Below are 19,412 nucleotides of genomic sequence, written 5' to 3'. Positions count from 1 at the left end.
AGAGTGACAAATTTGCTCCTCCTCCACAGAGGAAACAGCCATAGATAATAAAGTTTAGGGAAACAGCTGTCACAGAGAGAGCGCACTTTTCCATCTGAGAAGGTGTTTAAGCAGCTGGTTGGCTCTGCGTGGATTAAACCAAATCTCTAAACTCCAGCTAGAATATCCAGTCGCTGCTCAGGCAGGAGGGAGGGAAACACAGAGATCAATAAAAAAGTAAGGGAGGGAAGGGAGATGGAAGAGAGTCTTCTTCCTTCTTTCTGTCATTTTTCCTGACAGTAAGGGGGAGTATGAGGTGTACACACATCACTTACAGTGCATGTTTCCTTAAGTCTAAGTAGTTTTACTCATGTCTCTACATTTACCAGCCAACACTCACATTCATTTTAATCAACACTAACCTCCAATCATCTACTGAAACCCTGTTGGGAAAATCCATTTGATTTACCGTAGACTTTTCTCTCAGAGGACAGATGCAACATTAATAATAAATCAACTGTTTAAAATCAGGTTATTAAATATATATTTTTTAGACTTATGTCAAAATGTTTTCAGTGTTCAACTCTGATGATCTGACTCAAAATTAATTTCTTTCACTTTTTGCAGACCATTTACAGCTAGACGTAAACTCTATTTTTGAGGTCCTGTTTGGCGTTTCCAGATAAATGCTTATTTGCTTTTTTGGTGCAGGTTAGATGAGAACATCAATACCACTCAGACGTCTGAGATGGGAGGTTGGACTCTTTTTACTGACTTAAGTTTGTGTGAGTCACACACTAAAAAGAGTCGGGTTTTCAAGTCAGTTACCCAGAGAGCTTGGTGAATCCCCCACTGACCCCAGTGCCCATGGAGCATGTGCATCAGACACTTCTCTCTGGCCAAGCTGGCTAACTTCCAGTTTAGCCCCCTGTGAACTTAAATGGGGATAAAATAATGCAATCATGCTGCATTTACAGACTTTATATATGTTGAAATTAATTGAATTCTGAGAGTAAATTGGGTCATTTTGCTGGGGTTGAGACAATCAAAAAAAAGTCATCCACCATTTTACACCCATTCCTTATCCCACGATTGCGTGTAGGAACGGGAGTTGTAATGACACGGTTTATTCATTCATGGACGGTTACTGATTGTGGCGTAAAATCTGTGGGTGACTGATTCGTGCAGCCCGAGTCAGACTTTCAGCTCTGGGCTGGGAGAATTGAAACAAGCACCAAAGTAGCTCTCCTTCTCACAAGGCTAGGTTTATATATTAATTAACTTGATAGTTATACAGCGGTATGAGTAACATCTCCTCTTTGCAGTGCACACTAGCCAGTAGCAGGTAGGAGAGCCAGACAGTTAACAAGTTAGTGGAGATGAGGACTTGTCAATCCTGAGTCAATGAAGTCATTCATTTTGAACATTTGATTTCATGACTCGCACATCCCTACATAGAGGTTAGAGCCAGAAGATGATGGGCTGAGCTTAGTGTAAAGACCGAAAGCTTTAAGAAATACTTAGCCTGAACAAAAAGGACAAAAAAAGCATTTAAATTTAACTAATTAACCCTATATTTTGTTTTCAGGGACACGATACAACTGTTTGATGGCTGACTGCAGTAACTTTGTGGAGTAAGCTAAGCTAATCACCTCTCAGCAGTAGCTTCAATTTAAAGCTAGTGTACAGATATGAGAGTGGTATTAATGTTCACATCTAACTCTCTGTAAGAAAATAAATAAAGGCCGAAATACATGGGGCACAGATGTAGCATGACACGTCTGCTGCAGCGTGCCAAGAGCCAGGCGTGACTATTAAAATCAACTGGAGCTGCTACACTGACTGTAGAAGTTGCGCTTGCCCATGTGGGCACTGCACTGCTCAAGGTTATTTTTATGCAGCTCGTCTATTTTCTTTTCCCTTTGTGCACCTCTGCAGCCCTTGAACAGGTAAAAACTACATCAAACTTTGCAGAAGAAATACCTCACTGTGACAGGCGCAATGTGAGGAAGCAGAGCAACTTTATGTTTGTTTTTAGATTTCACATTAAAATAAATCAATCAATTCATTGCACCCTGGTGATAAAACAAACCAGATGATTAATTCAGCACCACCTAATAACCAACTGCTTTATCACTTGTTAAAACTCAATATACACACACACACAGTGAAGCTGGCAGCAACCACATGCTGCAAAGATAGAGTCTGTGTAGCAGGTAAAAAAACACTGTTACAATTGTACCCCATGTATTTTGGTTGTAAGCAAATCTACCAAAATGTCAAACTACTCCTAGTAGTCTCCTGTTTTATAGGTAAAACTTTAACTGTGGGAAACAGAAGGATTACCAGAAAGCTCTATCACCTAGGAATATTCTCCAGTTGGTTATTGTGACCTCAGTTTGTACAAATATCAGACTTATGCATTATTAAGTGCGTTACATTGCATTTTATTGTGCCACAGAAATAAAATGAAGGCTTCCCTCAAAATTATCCTGTCTTTTTCCAGAGCTGTCTTTGACTGTCTTTGCACCAACACAGTGAAACGAATGAGGAAGGCCACATTTTGGCATTTTGGCCACAGAGCTACCACTGTGAAAACCTCATCCACTAAACATTGATGCAAGTATTTCAATTTTTAATATCAACTGAAAGCAGAAGATCTACATCCTGTTTTTTACTGAGGTATTTGTGTAAGTGAAAAACCATCTACGCTGCATCTGGTTCTGCTTCCCATGTGACCCTTTGACGCATGCTGACATTTAAAAAACAAACATAGACAAAAGGTTTTCTCATAGAGTAATAAAAAGAATGAGCGGAAATCCAAATGTCAACAGGTTCATACACTGAGTAAGACCTAACTCTCTAACAAAGAATCTACCTGATATTTGCTATAAGTGGATGCATAACATAAACAAACATCGTGAGGACTACTATACAGGAAAATATTTCTATGTCTCTGTTGACACGGTGACAGCTTGCTTGATATTTTTCAGGAGTTTTTTTTTTTACAGTAGATTTTATATCAACCCATGCTGCAAAACTAACTGCCCTCTGTGGACAAATAAAAATAAAACTTGAAGTTGTTCACTGTGAGTGGACCAGCTCCAAAATACTCTCTTGTCGACAGCACATGTTTTACAATGGCTTTATTAAGGTTTTTATATTTAAGGCACTTCAATGAGTGAGGTTAAGATTGATTTTTCTTTTCCTTTTCTAACTTAATTTTTTAAATAGATTTTGTTAGATATTTTTGCCTATCTTTCTACCTCTGTCTTTCCTCCTTCCCGCTCCTTTTTTCTCCTTTTATTAACTGAATGAGCCGAGCATTAAACACCTTCTAAAGGTCACACTTTGTGTCTTTATGCGTTTTTTGTTTTTTTTTCTGGCGCAATGACATGAGTAATTCTCATAGCGGTTTCCTCCCATGTCGTTCATAGGAGAGAGGTCTTGTTCATATCACATCTCCCTTCTTTTCTGCAAAAGGAGAGATTTATGAATATCCTTTACAATGTGCACCGCTACCATGTGAAAATAATAGAAATATGTAACACTTATTTCCTCAGAGGCTCATATCAGTATGAATCCAGACAACTGGGAAAGGTATATATTACCACCACACGTGCAACCATCATACACATCCAATCAGAGAGCTGACTTGTCTTTGTGTTAATAATAAATGGACTATTTTCCCAAAAATAGACTGTAAATCTATTCTGAATCTGGAGTTCAATCCAGCCACCTCACCAAATATCACAACTCTAGTAAAACTTCTGATTTACTGCCTGAATTGTATTCCAGTCACTTAGCTGGCAGAGGCCTTGTTTCTCACAACGTGGAATGCTGAAACATGTTGGGATGACTGAAGGTGCATGCCGAAATGTTGGTGAGAACAGCTGTCAACTGTGACCTTGTATGAGTTCTAGGTTTACCGCTTGCTTCCAAAAACTTAGTCTGAATTAAACTTTTGTGCCGAGTTATTAAGTTTCTCTTAAAACTGCAGTTAAAAAAAGGTGTGATCCAACCACATTTCAGCAAGATGATGAAGTTACACTTAATTTGAATTTAAAATGTTTAAGTCAATCAGGTTACTGCTTGGAATGTCACATTCTCACACGAAAACAAAATTAATGAAGGCACTTAATCAAGAAATGAACTCAGCTTTTCACCACATTTGAGATCAGAGATGAGGGCTGGCACACACACACAACCACATACCCAAACACTGTCACACACTCTCATTAACGGTACTTACTAAGTGTAGACTGTATGGAGACTTTGTATAATGTGGCGTGTAGAAGAGGCTGCCATTGGACACACAGGCTGTTGGGACGTATCTGGTAGGTTGACAAGCCAGAGACACCGAGGTACACTAGAGATAGAGACACAAGCAGATAAATAAATGACAGAAAAAACAATTCAAAAATATATATATATATGTTTTTAAACAAATCAAAACATGAAGCAAAACATCAGTTTAAGTTTGTAACACTGGTCACACTGGTTTATGATCCTTTTTAATTGGCTTAAGGTCGTGCACATGGAAATATAAGTCATAAATGATGTTTTACAGTATAAAAAAATGTTGTTTTTTCCTAATTGTCTCTTTAGTCACTTGTCTGGAAAGAACCCTCCAGCACCCAGCTCTTCCAACCTCCAGACGACCCAAGACTTCAACTGGTATAGACTAATGCCACATCTCCACTGCACGGTTCAATTCGTCCTGACTCACTTTTGGTACCAGGTGCTTTTCTCTGTTTTGTTTTCCACTGCAGACAGTACCCCCTCAGCGAAGGTGGGATTCTCAGCTGATTGCAATAGCGACGTTGCGTGAAACTGCGGTGACATCATCTTCAATGTGATACTTGCTGTATCCTGTCATTGGCAACCAAACAGAGGAACATCTGCACTTCATCAACTGTTGGGTGTAGTTTTACAGGCTGCCACTTTTTGAAATATGGGTCGAGTGACTAAAAAAATTGTGGTTGCTATTGCCAGTAGTTTGGCTAGATTGTGCAGGTTGTCACGCAATTAGCAAAGTTACAATTCTAGTGACAATTCTCTCTAACCAATCAGTAGTCTGCTGCGTTTTAACCAACTTCGTCACATATCAGTGTTTGGTCATGGACTTTCCATGTTGAGATATAACATGCAAGGTACTCTGGGTGCGTTGATTGTTGACGTTCAAAGACACTGTGTCAACTTCTGCCTGTTACTTGCATTGTCTGCTTTCAAAATACACTTCTGTTTTAACAGGAAATGTATAGTTTGCATACAGTCTCTTTCAAAATAAATGCACTACGTTGGTACATCACTGCGGATTGATGTTTCTGTCCATCATCAACAAATGCACGTGGTTACGTTTAGCCAACATACACATGTGGTTGGGTTTAGGCAAAAAGAACCGGGACTGGCTTTATAATCTTATGGGAAGCTAACACCGGCCCCCAGGGTGAAAGTCGATGGTTGTTGGACCCATCCACCAGCTCTCCCACCCGCCCTACTCAGACTTCCGCCACCTTAAGTTTCATTGTTGTTCCGCAATGTTTCCCACTGATGCAGCCGGGCACCATTAAAAAATAAGGGCAACCAGACGCTTATCATGTGGACATGAAAGGATGGCTTTTTTTCATCTGTGTCTGATGCTGGAAGTCACTGCCCAAGCACAAGTTTTTGACGACTTTGGAGTGAGACCAGGTTGTTTTATTTCCACCTTCTAGTATGATTTCAGCTCCAATGGAACCTCAACCAAGGTGGCACCAAAAAAGTACCACGTAGAGCAGAGGCATGTCGTACCATGCAGTGGAAATGTGGTGTAACACTCACATAAAGCAAACTAAACTCGCAAAGAATACTTTGCATCTTCATACAGTAATGGTGCTGCCAAGTTTCTCTTACAACATAGTTGAACTGAAACGAATTTTGCAGAGGTGTATCATTACAAGTAAACTAACTTGACAGAAATGTGGTCAGTTTGGCTGTTTAGAGAGTAAAACGGGTTTACGAAACTTCATGAACACCCCTAGTGTGTCAATAAAACTCAGACTGGCTATAGTGTGAAACTGATTCAAAATGTTCAATGTTCAAAACTTTAAAATCAGGGTTAGCACTGCATCAGATTAGCAAGTGGCTCTCGAAGAAGCTCTCAGTGTGTACCATACAGTATATAACAGTGTACTATATAAAATGGAGATGTATCTATACTAATGGTCCCAGTTATAACATTCAGCTGCCTAGATGTTAGAACAAATCACAAAGCAACAAAATTAGTCAGGCTTGGTGTTAAACTGTTTTGCGGAGAAACAATGAGGCATGATGCAGCAAAATGCAAAACACCACAAGCAATTTGAATAGCTGAAGCTTGTTTGGTAGTGAGATTTCAGTGTACCATAGGCAAGCCAACCTCCCAGGAGCCGCTTTATTCTCTCTCTCCTTCTCCATTCTTTCTCTCCATCTCTGTGTCTCTCTCCTCCCCTCCCTCCCCCCCTCCCTCGTTAACAGAATTTGCTGATAGTATAAAAAAAAATTGGCTCTAGCTCCAGTAAATGGATATTTTATACTGGGACCATATGGTAGGTGCCCTATTTTAAATACAAGTGAATAATGCATATGACAACCCATCATTTTATTCAATAAAATGCAAAGATGGAGGACGCAAGCTAATTTTAATACACAGACATGCAAAATGCACACCTGCACGCACAGACTTACATGTCAACACATGACTACGGACATATGTTATCATGCATAGATGCACGTGTGTGTGTAAAAACAACAAGAAACTGTATTAAGCTGGCAGTTCACTCAAACAAAATTAGTGTTTGAATAGGAAAATGGCCAGTTCATGACCAGCATGAAGCTCTGTGTTTCTGCTTGATGGCTGTGATGGGCTGGCAAAATCATTTACTGCTCCCAGTATACTGTTGACTGCAACAATGTTGGTTTTAGGCAAAGCGTGTTTGTTTCGTTCCACAGTTTGGTTTTAGCTATTACCTAATAGGGTCTGGACCACAGAAACTTTTTTACAGCTCGGTGCGGATAAGACGGAGGTTCTGGTTGTTGCTCTAGAAAAGTTGTCCTCCTGATTATGCAAAGTATTGGGCCTCTTTTCTTTGCTGCTCATATAGGGGCACTATCTGATCAATATTTGTTGTTTAGTACCCATGTGAAGCATCTGACCAAGTCTTGTTTTTTTCCATTTGAGAAATATGAGTAAACTGAGATCTTTTGTTTCAACTGCTGAACTGGAAATGATTATACATGCCTTTATCTCATCTCACTTTGACTACTGTAATGCACTTTTCACCTCACTTAGTATTTCTGCCCTTGATCATCTGCAAACAATTCAGAATGCCACTGCAAGACTACTAAGTAGATCAAATAGTCTCAAATTACCTCTATACTAAAATCTCTTTACTGGCTCCCTGTCACGTACAGGATCCAGTTCAAAATTCTCAGCCTTACTTACAGTGCATCACACAGTCAGGCTCCTGCTTATGTGGCTGAACTACCTCACTTGTATTCTTCAGCTTGTTCTCTTTGATCAAATATGTTAAATTTGTTGTCTGTCCCTCGCACCCGCCTGACGTACAGTGACTGAGCTTTTGGGGATGTAGCACCTAAATTTTGGACTGGTCTGCCTGCTCCCTTACGGTCTACTGACTGTGTGGCTACTTTCAAAAGCCAGCTAAAGACGCACCTCACGAACAAGACCCCAAGATACTTGAACTCCTTTGCTTGGGGCAGTAACACACTCAAAACCCGGAGGGAACAATCTGACAGAGAACCATGGCCTCAGACTTGGAGGTGCTGACTCTCATCCCAACCGCTTCGCACTCGGCTGCAAACCACCCCAGTGCATGCTGGAGGTCACGGTGTGATGAAGCCAACAGAACCACATCATCTGCAAAAAAGCAGAGATGCAATTCTGAGGTCACCAAACTGGCCCACTTCCTCCCCCCACTGCGCCTTGAGATCCTGTCCATGAATATCAAAATGGAATCGGAGACAAGGTACAGCCCGGGTGGAAGCCAACACCCACTGGAAAGCTTTCGATTTACTGGTCCATCTACGTCTCACCTATGATCATAAGCTATATGTAGTGACCAAAACAATGAGATTGCAGATACAAGCAGCCAAAATAAGTCTCCTCTAAAGGCTGGCTAAGCTCAGCCTTAGAGACAGAGTGAGGAGCCCAGACATACGGAAAGAGCTCAGAGTAGAGGTGCTGCTCCTTTGCGTTGAAAGGGATCAGTTGAGGGGGGTTTAGGCATCTGATCAGGATGCCACCTGGGCGCCTCCTGTTATTGGTGTTCCGGGCACATCCAACAAGTGGGAGGCCATGGGGCAGACCCAGAACATGTTTGAGGTATTATATATCTCGTCTGGCCTGGAAACGCCTCGAGATCCCCTAAGAGGAGCTGGAAAGCATTGCTGGGGAGATGGCATCTGGAGTACCCAGCCACGGATAAGCGGTTGTAAATGGGATGGAAAGACCCACCTATTTAGACAGGTGTTTGGGCAACTGGTATGCACTAACTCTGTATATTCTTTATCCGATCTTTTCAGCATAAACTGTGCAAATAGTTTTGTACTTTTAACTACATGGCTTGGGTAGTCTCTTTATCCTCTATGTTTTCTTGTATGCTGTATATCACATCTCCTTGTAAAGCACTTTATGATCTATGTCTGTGAAACGCATTATATAAATCAATTTTACTAACTTACTTTATTTACTTTAGGAAAACTTTGAATTTATTTCCTGTTGTCAGAGACATGCGAGACACTTCTGAGGATACTGCTAGGCTTATAGAGAAAGATTAAATGAAAGATCAAAGGGTAAAATAAAAAGTACAAAAAAGGAGGGAAGTGAGGATGTGGTGGCCAATTAATTATCAGAAAGATCAAAATAAAATGAGTACTACAGATATAACCATATGGAGATATTGCAATCGGTTAGAAAGATACCTGTGTGAGTGTGTGTGTGTCTATGACTTAAGCTACCTTCAGGGACACATTTCAGACTAAAGATCGGTTCATTGGGGACGGTTTGTCCAATTGAGGACAAAAGGACTTTCTCATCATGTAATTCTTTCACAGTCAGTCTTTCTCACTTTCTGTAAAAAAACCCATTTGGTTTCAATTCTTTGTGCTAATTCTACAACGTTTCTGAATACCAGGTTGACCAAGGACCCTTCAGTGGTCCCAAGGAAAACAAATTTTTACTGTACAGCTGAAGTGCCAGCACCTCAATACAAACTGCATAAAACTTCATTTGGGGGAAACAGTTTCATTTCATTCAACAGCCCTCAAGGTACCAATAATTACCTTTTTATGCTACATGCTAGTATGTGTAATTTATTGGTGTAAACATGCCAGCTGGCTCCCATGGTAAGGCTGCAATGAATGCAGTGTACCCGGGGAAATATCTTACTCTATCTCCCTTATTAGAATGACAAATGACTGAATGCATCCACCTTAATAAATCAGAGTTCCTCCAGTGGAAAGTATATGGACAATGAATTTAAATACACCCAGTGTAATATGGGAAAATGTGATACATCTGAAATGTATATAAAGCTGTAATACGTACAGTGCTGTATGTATAGAAATGGGGCTTATGAAGAGCCAAGAAAGTCTTATTAAATTTGGCGAGTTGGACAAAGAGGCATGAACTTCAAGTGCCACACCAGGGACAGAGTGTAAAGTTTAAATATGGAGGCTGATTAATCTACATGTCAATGCCTCATATTTCATCTCTACATTCTTATGAAAGCATCTTTCATTACGAGAACTTTACAGGGACAGGAAGGCGTGAGGGACTTGTCACTCATGTTGCATTTGGATGATTAAAGAACAGATTGAGGACGGCATATCAGTGCGGCACAAATTAATTAAAAAAAATCAGGGTATCCAAATAAATACCCTTTTAATTGCTGGCGATGTGTGATGTAGTGATTAGTCTCTCTATCTTTAGTCTTTACATTTTATTTCTCAACATTTTTCTATGAAGTTAAAGCTTTTTCAGAGAAAAAAAAATCAAATTCTCTTTTTGCTGTGTGCATCAACGTGCATGAGAAATTTATAAGCTATTAAAATTAGAGTATGTTTGTTTCCATTCCATTTCAATGCTCCACCATTTGGCGAGTCACTTCTGTCCAATCAGACAGTAAGCCAAAAAGACAACGTAAATGTTTGGTGATGGACAGTGACACAGCGTTATTCTGCGAGCCTGCCAGAGTAGGTTTTAAAAAAAAAATAAAAATACATACGTACATAAATGCACATGTGTCTGCACACTACATACACGTTTCTCCCCCACTCTCTCTCTCTCGCACTTCCTCCCTCTCTGACAGTCTATTTGTTTTAGATGTGAGAGACATTAAAGCCTGCATTAGGTCTTACTGCACCTGCTGATACCAAATCTATATGCAAAAAGGATTGTTCTCACCGGCTGACTGGGAAATATTAATATCCTTCTATCTATCTGTCTGTTTGCTAAAGTCTCAATGGAAATTAGAGTGTATGGTATCAGCAGGCAGTTAATATGCAAGCTGTACCGCTCCCACTTTCCTAAAACTAGTTTGCTTTTCTGCTGCCGCTGCTGCTGCCGCTGCCGCTGCCGCTGCCGCTGCCTCCCCCTTCTAATAGCCACATGGACAATTTAGACTGAGAATTTGAGGTGATGATGATGTCCCCATTAGGGCTCATTTTGGAAATGACTCATTTTAAAATTAAGTCTGACTTTCCAAAAGTACATCAGGTTTTCATCAGTGAAAGCTCAATTTAAAAGCACATTTGGGATGTCACTTTCATAACCCTCACTTTCATTATTAACCTCAGCAAAATTGTCTCAGCAAACTGTGAGGTCGTCTCTTCTGTTTACAGTCATGCCACTACAATGTCAACAGTGCCACTGAGGAGGACAGTTTCATTTCTATAAAGGAAAACATGAAGGGTTTACTCCACAATAGGACAACAAAGTGTGAGTGGTCTTTACAGATGATGTATGATAAGGATGCTTACACGTCTTGGCATTTGCCAGCAGTGGTTCACTTTGTCCTGTGGGGTAGGACGCCGTCACCTGAACGCTGTACTCCGTCCCACTTTGTAGATTCAGAAGCAGCATGGAGTTCACATCTTCACCCACTGTTGTCTCCAAAACTGGTCCTGGAACTGAGAAAGACAGACACGTGTAAACAAGAAAGAGAATGAGAAAACACACAGCAAACCAAATCCAGTTTTTAAAGGTTTTTCATACTTTGCAAAAACATTTTAATCCCATTTAGAAAATACACTCAGTGGGTTAAGCCCCACACTGTGCCACTGTTACCCAAGATAGCATTAAGATTTTCAAGCACATCACTTTATCCTCATCCTACAATATTTTTTCTAATTTACTTAACCTTTATATAACCTGGAGTAAAGGCCCAATGGAAAAAAAAGTCTCTTTTTCAAGATTGCCCTGGCCCAGATAGGCAGCCACTCAAAATAGATTACAGAATTTAAAGCTATGAAAAACATTCTCAACATCTAAAGTCAAGATGTACCTGCCTCCAGGCAATTTAGAATCACTCTAAAAGCATCCAATAAGACCAGCTCCTGAGGTCCCAGTTAATTTTGCAACTGATCCCAAGTGATGGCGGTAGCACAATATACTTAAATGCCCTTTGTCCCCATTTAGTACAGACTTTAGGCACAGTACTGTAAGTAAGCACGGGTCCTGGGAGCAGAGACAATAACTTCCCACACTTTTTAGTAGGATATATATATCTGTAGGTAAGAAGGAAGCAGTCAAAGACAGGCCTTATAAATATGAATATGCCAATGGTTAAGTCTATGGGTGGACAACGCAAACCATCCAATCCGAGCATACAGCATACATACGAAAGGCCCCACCTTGGATTAGGCCATTCACTCCTTGTACACATGCTCACTCACTATCTCTAGGTGTCACTGTCTGGTAGGTCAATTGTGTCATCAGCTGATTCACAATCAACCAATAGACAGCGACACCTTCCCTGTCAGCCTATCATCTTCCTGCTCCTCATTTTAAACACGGTTCTTTCTCTGCCGTAGCTCTTCCTTGCTGCAGTCTTGCACCCCCTCCACCTCCCCATCACCACCTAGTCTTTACAGATTCATCAGCCTCATCAGCCTCAGCAGTCAGCAGCCTCTGAGTCAGCAGCCACCACCACCACCACCACCAGTATCTGGACTGAGACAGATGTCCCTCAATCACAAAATATCCCCCTCTGGTGTCCGAGCACCATCTGTTTAATCTGTGCACCCATATTCTGTATTAAACAGTGTCTTGCTTCATTCTTCTGTCTCTCCTGATTGAAATAAATCCTGAGACTAAATAGCTCTGCACTACGATACAAAAACAATGTCCTTTCTGTATTTTCAGGTTTTCTACATGGATCATCAGCTGGTGAGGATGGTGACTATTTGCCAGGGACATGCAGCTGTAGTCTAAATTGTTTGACGTGATTCATTGTGTGTCACCAACCAGCAGTTGGAGACAGCGTTCTCAGCCAATTCATGGAGCTATATTAACGCTTGCTTAATTAGCTAGCTACAGTTGATAAAATCTGCCAGCGAGTTGTTGTTTCAGCTGCCAACATCGACTCTTGCCATGCCAGAAATGAGAGACTGCTTTTGTCTACCTCTCTCTGAAATCAAGAACCCATTGTTTAAGAAATTAGTAAGAACTTCCAGTGGTAAATCTGCCACCATCATCATAGTGAACTGCATTATGATTTGCTCATATATATTTATACACAGACCTGCACAACATACATGAATGCATGCACTCACAGAAGATATCCAGAAGTGTACAAACACACACACACACTCCTCTAGGCCAGTAAAATGAAACATATATAAAACAATAACAACAAACATTATTAATGCAGCTTTTCCAAACCATACAAAAATAATAACCCTGCATGCATATAATAAAGTACTAAATAATAAAAAAGAAACAAAACAAAAACAATAAGAAAAATTAAAAAAAAAACAAAACAGAGAAATAAAGGAGGAGCAGCAATTATCTTTACAACCCACCCACTGGAACACTGTTTAACAGGAAACAGACTGTGTATATTTATCTGTATGTGCATGTGTTTGGAGGTTTGTGTGTGTGTGTGTGTGTGTGTGTGTGTGTTGTGTATTTGCAACATTCAGTGGGTTCAAATTTACACTGAGTATACTGTAGCTGTATCTCTCCCTCTCCATTTGTAGGCATTTGCACACACCAGCACTTTTCCTCCATCTATGCATCAACATTCTCTCAGTGAAAACAGCAGCCTGGTGAAATTTATTTCCCTTCAACTTAATACCTTAAATCAGATTAATGCAGCCTGTCTGCTTGAAGCTGAATCCTCAGAGGCGCAGTAATTGTGTTTAGATGACTAAAAACAGACATGGAAACTATAACGGCTGGAGCCTCGTCTTGGAAGGATGAAACAATTAGCACCAGTGAAGCAGCAGAACAGTGAAAATGGGCTTTTGATGATGCTTCAAGACAATAAATAAATGAGGAAGGGTAATGTCTCACTTCAGCTCTGGATCACTGACGTTTTCCTTGATGCCTCAAGCGTCTTGTTATAAAGAAAAGCTAAGACGTTACTATCAGGGAAGCTGAAACGCTCCGAGAGCAGTTTGTTTTTCAGCTGCTATATGTGCCTGTCGCAGGTTTGTTGCTGGTGGGTCCTCCCATAACAAGAAGATTAGTATGTTTGGATGAGCCTGTGTCCCAGGGCAAAGCACACACTAAATAAAAAAAAAACTCCTGTGCTTGACAACTAACAGCTGTCTAGCAGTGTTTCAATGTGTATGTGTGTGTGTACTAAAGTATATATAATATATAAAGGTGGATTTGTGTGGGATTGAAACACAGAATTTAATAAATGTACCCATGTCTGTTCTCTAAATTTCTACAATCTCTACATTTTTCAGGCCATCCTCAGGAGCTAATTTTAGTATCACTGCTTGATTATACAAATAATGTTAAGAGTAGCATTAGTGTCTGCATGTGTATATGTGTTTGTGTGTGTATGTACCATTGATAGGCTGGTAGACGATCTTGAAACCCGCTGTAGGAGTCTGAGGTGGATCCCAGGTGACCCTGAAGCGGTTGAACCACTCCTCCGACACACGTAGGTTTCCAGGAGGCAAGAGGGGCACTGCCAAAACACAAACAAAATCAAAATAGAGAAGTGTTTCTCTGAACTTGACTTGGAACTGGAGTTTTCTTGTAAACAAAACAGAAGTTGTTCTTACAGTGAGTGTTGCTCAACAAAATGCATCGTGCCTAACAAATGTGTCAATTGCATTTCCTTCCCCATAAAACATTTTATGAGTATTCAGGAGCTGTGTCCACCAAAGTGTTTTTCCTGGGATTCAATATTAATTCTTTGCATCTGGCATGCTGCATATTTATGCTGTGCTACAAACAGCAGCAGCGTGACGACGCCTTGGGCGTAAATTCTGCACTGACTGCTGCCAGCTGTCTTTTGTCTGAGCTGATCTGAAAAATGTTCAACTTAAAAACAATGCACCTGTCACTGTCACTTTTGCCGTTTAATCACAGTGGAGGAGGGACAAACACCACGAAGACCAACCACCACCAACATCTTAAAGCTATAGTGCGTAACTTCTACAGGTCCGTAAATGTCCGTTTCACCCGGGCCACTACTAGAGGAGATGACACAATGCTGATCAGCCGATCGGCTCCTCTAACATCTTGCGGTATTTTTCAATATATATCATTTTTAGTATATGTGTAGACTGGCGACATTCCCGCGCTGGCGCACAGGAAATGCTTCCTCACAACAAGAAGGGAGGGGGAGGGGGAGCGGAGAGTGTCACAGCAAGAGGCAGAGCGCAGGTAGAAAGTGAAAGTAACAAAGAAGCGGCCGAGACACGGTTCAGAAGTGGATCTTACCACAAAGAAGAAGCCTGGACGTTCGGCTGAAGGTCTGTTAGCAAAGAAGGAAAGTGACCGACAGAGGAGACAAACAAGGATTTGTATTACCGTCGCTTTTCCTCGGTGGAGAGCCCGAGCCCTGAAGGAAGAAATTGGGCTGAGGGCAGACACGGATGTTGCCTTGCTGCTGTTGGATAAGTAAGTGACTTGGTTTATAATTATATTATGAGTAGTATGTGTTGCTGTTACATGTACTGGACCTAGTACTTTATTATTTTCTTGGAAATGGTGCTATGAACGTAATGTAATGTTAGCAGCCTGGTGTTCGCCACGTTGTGTAGCGTTGTGTACACGGTGTGTAGCGAGTGTTGCTCTGTTTACACGGTGTGTGGCAACTGGCCAATGTTACTCTGTGTACATGGAAGTGCCGCCGGCTTATTAGTTCCCGCTGGGAGGCGACAGAAGTTACGCACTATAGCTTTAAATAAAAGTGCTGAACAACAACAACAACAATGGAGGACAAATATGATAATATACTTTATATACACCCATCAGCCAAAACATTAAAACCACTGACAGGTGAAGTGAATTACTTTGATTATTTTGTTCCAATGCATTGTTCTGCTGGGAAACCTTTGGTTTTGGCATTCATGTGGATACCACCTGACATGTTACACCAACTAAAACACTGTTGCAGACCAAGTACCCCGCCTCATGGCAACAGTACTCTCCAATGGCAGTGGCTCCCCAGCAGAAGCCCCCAGCTGTTCAGAAATGGCCTGTGGAGCGTGACAAAGAGCTCAAGGTGTCGACCTGACTTCTAAATTTCCCAGGTCCCAATCTGCTTAAGGATTCTTGTGATATGCCGGCACCCCAGATGTACCCCTAATCCAAGGTGGGGCCTTCTTGGATCGGACTTGGCTCTGAACTGTCAAGGCATGGACACAGGATCTCTGGGAGTGTCCTGTGGTGTCTGGCACCTCTGTGTTGGCGGCAGATCCATTTAGTCCAGTGGGTTGTGAGGTGGGTTAATGGCATGTGCCACAGGTGCTCATTCAGATTGGGATCTGGAAAATTCAGAGGCCAGGTTGACACTTGGAGGTCTTTGTCACATTCCTTGGGCCATTCCTGAGTGATGTTTGCAGTGTGGCATGGTGCATTATCCTGCTGGGGGTCGATGTACGGTTGCCATGAGGGGGGGGTACTTGGTCTGCAACAGTGTTTGAGGAACATGTCAGTTGGTATCCACATGAATGCCAGAACCAAAGGTTTCCCAGCAGAACAGTGCATTGGAACAAAATAAGCAAAGTTAATCACTTCACCTGTCAGTGGTTTTAATGTCTTGGCTGATCAGTGTGTATTCATATGTTTCCTCTTATGGACCCACACAGAGCAGCAGGTCCGTCCTCTCTCCTTACATGTTTCCGCTTTCCCGTCATCCAGAGCAAGTACTCTACCTTGTGCCAACATGCTTACTTCTGCCAATATTCCGTATTATAGCAACCTGATGCAAAAGAGTATTTCAGCTGAAAAAAACGCTGCGCCTCCAAAGCGCTCTCAAGCGCTCAGAGCCGGGCATTCCCCGAGGAGCGCCTGGCGTTTTCAGCTGGAAAAAAAACACTTTGGTGCACATGGGGCCTTATAATCCTGCATTGTTTACTAGCTTACAGTCTTCTTCTTCTCTGCTTTTATTGGTGCTTTGCAGTGTATCTTGGCATCTTACCACCTGTTGATCAGTGAAATAGTGTGAAACAATTGGTCGGACTGTGTATCACATCACTTGTGCGTGCACAAGATAAAAACAAAACGAGGACCCAGTCAGAGAAAAACAGCTCCACAGAACTCTATGAGGTTTAAAACTCCACAGGAAACCGAATAGTTTCAGAAGATGATAAATCAAATGCTCTACAGAGGTCAGGTGTCATCATGTGTTCCTAATGCATACAGTGTGACTTAGGGCTGGATATCATTTGAACATTTTTTAAATGCTTGTGCTGAGACAAAGCCTGACTTTTACTACCAATACCAAAACCATACTTTTCTTTTTTATGAGAACGTTTCACTGAGAGCCAAGCTCTCTTTCACTCTCATTCACACCTTTTCCAGTACCTTGTTTTTTAAAGAGTGATATATAGGGTTTTTTAAAATATTTTTTAAAAAACATTTTTTTTTATTTTTTGTTAACAAAAGGAGCTAAACTCCTCAAACTTTAAATGTTGTCTAAACACACACAGCCATACAAGAAATAAACCTTAACAAAATACAGTCTAAAACTGTCAAAATTATGATTTAAATCAGTCTCAAATACGTAGGGTTGACTCTAATCATTATTTTAACAATTTAATAAATCTTCTGATTATTTTCTTGATTAAACAATTAATAGAAAAAGTAAAGTAACAAAAATGTGTATTATAGTCATTGGTGGCATTTTCAAACAAAATATAATTAAGTGACTTTCCATTTACAATAATATAAAACAGAAGGAGCAGAAAATATTTGTCAATTTTGCTTTAAAAATATTTAAACAATTATTTGATTATCCAAATGGATGCTGACTAATTTTCTGTCAACTCATCGTCTCTCCTCTCAGGAAGCATATCAGTCTGATGAGGCATTTGATGCCAGCTTTTCCTGCTTTTAGTACTTGACAGCTGTTAATTCAACGCTACAGACACATTTTGTTCAGTACAATTAAAGTATCAATGATTCTGTATCCAACCTGATTATGGCTTATGATTTTTGTTCTTTGTTATTGTTCGCAATTTAAAAATAAAAACTAGCCATAGCACTCTAGTAGTTTGTTGATATACTGTATGGTTTAATTATTTCCTTTTTAACAAATACAAAAAGTAAAATATAAATTATGGGAACATTGAAAGAGTTATTTTCTAACAGTGACAGAATTGGCTGAATTTAAATTATCACCAAGTAGTAAATTCCTGCAGACCCCGACTTTTTTTTCCTCCATCAGAAAATATAAAGTCATGTCTTACTGTACACTGAGTGTGCCTCGGCTCTGATTTACGACTTTGCTGCTTTCCACGATGAGAAGAGATTTTCATTCACAATATGGCGAGCTACAGTACCCTCATCTAATAGGATGACATATTTCGTCTGACATTTCGACTCTCGGTACGACGAGGAAACAATCACTTCTGCTCATAAGAGGTAATCAGGAGAATGGTTGTGAAAATCAATTAGCGCCGAGCAAAATAATTTAATCGTCTCATTAATGAAAGGAGCCGCTGTAATTAAGCGCGGCCTTCATTAAGACAATTAAGGACGCATCATTATTTGTCATCGCTTTAATTTAAGTTCTCCTTCAGGAACGTAAATGAACATGAAATTAATGTAATGCAAATGAACATTCTGCTAGCTGCAATAAAATTCATTTTCATTAGCTCTCAGTTTTGTCAGATGTGTTCTCCTAAACTGCGGGCTGCATCTTTGTATAATGAAAATTGAGAAACCGGGAATCGACCCTCGTGGTTAATAATTCAGAGGAGTCTGTGTGTGTGTGTGTGTGTATGTGTGTGTGTGTGCTTACACGTTGCACCCAGGGCAGAGACACTGATGCCGTCTTGTCCATCTGCATACACCGGTGTGACTGTCACTTTGTACTGAGTGTCTGACAGTAAAGGCTGAAGCACTGCTCTCCTCTGACCACCAGGAACTACCACCTACACACACACACACACACACACACACACACACACACACACACACACACACAAATGTATATTACACATTAAGGGAACATTTGAAGGCGAAGTACAGGGACTTGCAAAACAATAATGAGTTCTGCTCACTTTGTACAAACCTGCACAAAGCCAGAAACACAGGGGACATACAAATCAAAAACATGTGCATGAGGATGCATGCACCATATAGCCGAATACACACAGAATCTTTTGCTCTTTGCTGGTTTGCAGGGACATTTGGAGGCAAAGATTAAGGCCAGGCTTAATTAGCTGAAACAGTAAGTGCTTACAAAATGCTATGTATACCTTCAGGGAATTGAACCACAACTGTTCAAGAATTCTTCTCACTTCAGTTGAGTCAATAAAGTCAGTTGAGGCCAACAGTGAGGTGAAAAAAAAATGAGCTGGGGAAAAAACCCATTACTGCTGTGTTTTAATTTATAAGTGTCGAAGTTTGTTCTCCCTCTGCTTCTTTAAGTTCTTAAAAGTATTCCTTCATATAAATAAGATACCTCTTTATCATGAAATGTCAAAGTGCCCCACAAAAATAATATCTGGTACACTGACACTGAGATAAAGAAGCCTGATAAACCTGATGTTGCCGTTATATAATACATCCAGATGGTTACTGGCCACGGATGAGCTTTACACTTCAATCTTGACCTTGGAAAAAGCAGTTGACAAAATCAGAGAGTTCACAGAGAAATAACTGATAGTAAGACATTAATAGACTGAAAACCAGTTGCATGTTGTGAATAATGACTAACATAGAGACAGGATGGAAAGAAGGTGTCTTGTACAGT

At 40.6% G+C, this 19,412-nt stretch overlaps 1 protein-coding gene across 2 annotated transcripts in view; it reads right to left on the bottom strand.

Moving 5' to 3' along the window:
- col14a1a (collagen, type XIV, alpha 1a) overlaps positions 1-19,412 on the bottom strand; it is a 191,236-nt gene that overhangs the window by 104,205 nt on the left and 67,619 nt on the right. For both annotated transcript variants that reach the window (XM_033640620.2, XM_078171876.1), the window contains exons 20-23: positions 18,456-18,588; positions 14,043-14,165; positions 11,002-11,151; positions 4,232-4,348 (exon numbers count right to left, since the gene is read on the bottom strand). In XM_033640620.2, the coding sequence (XP_033496511.2) occupies positions 4,232-4,348; positions 11,002-11,151; positions 14,043-14,165; positions 18,456-18,588 (523 nt within the window). The remainder of the gene's footprint in view (positions 1-4,231; positions 4,349-11,001; positions 11,152-14,042; positions 14,166-18,455; positions 18,589-19,412) is intronic.

Source organism: Epinephelus lanceolatus, chromosome 10 (assembly GCF_041903045.1).
Source record: "Epinephelus lanceolatus isolate andai-2023 chromosome 10, ASM4190304v1, whole genome shotgun sequence".
Classification (NCBI taxonomy): domain Eukaryota; kingdom Metazoa; phylum Chordata; class Actinopteri; order Perciformes; family Serranidae; genus Epinephelus; species Epinephelus lanceolatus.
The sequence above is the reverse complement of the archived record's forward strand: the minus strand, read 5'-3'. Positions and strand labels throughout refer to the sequence as shown.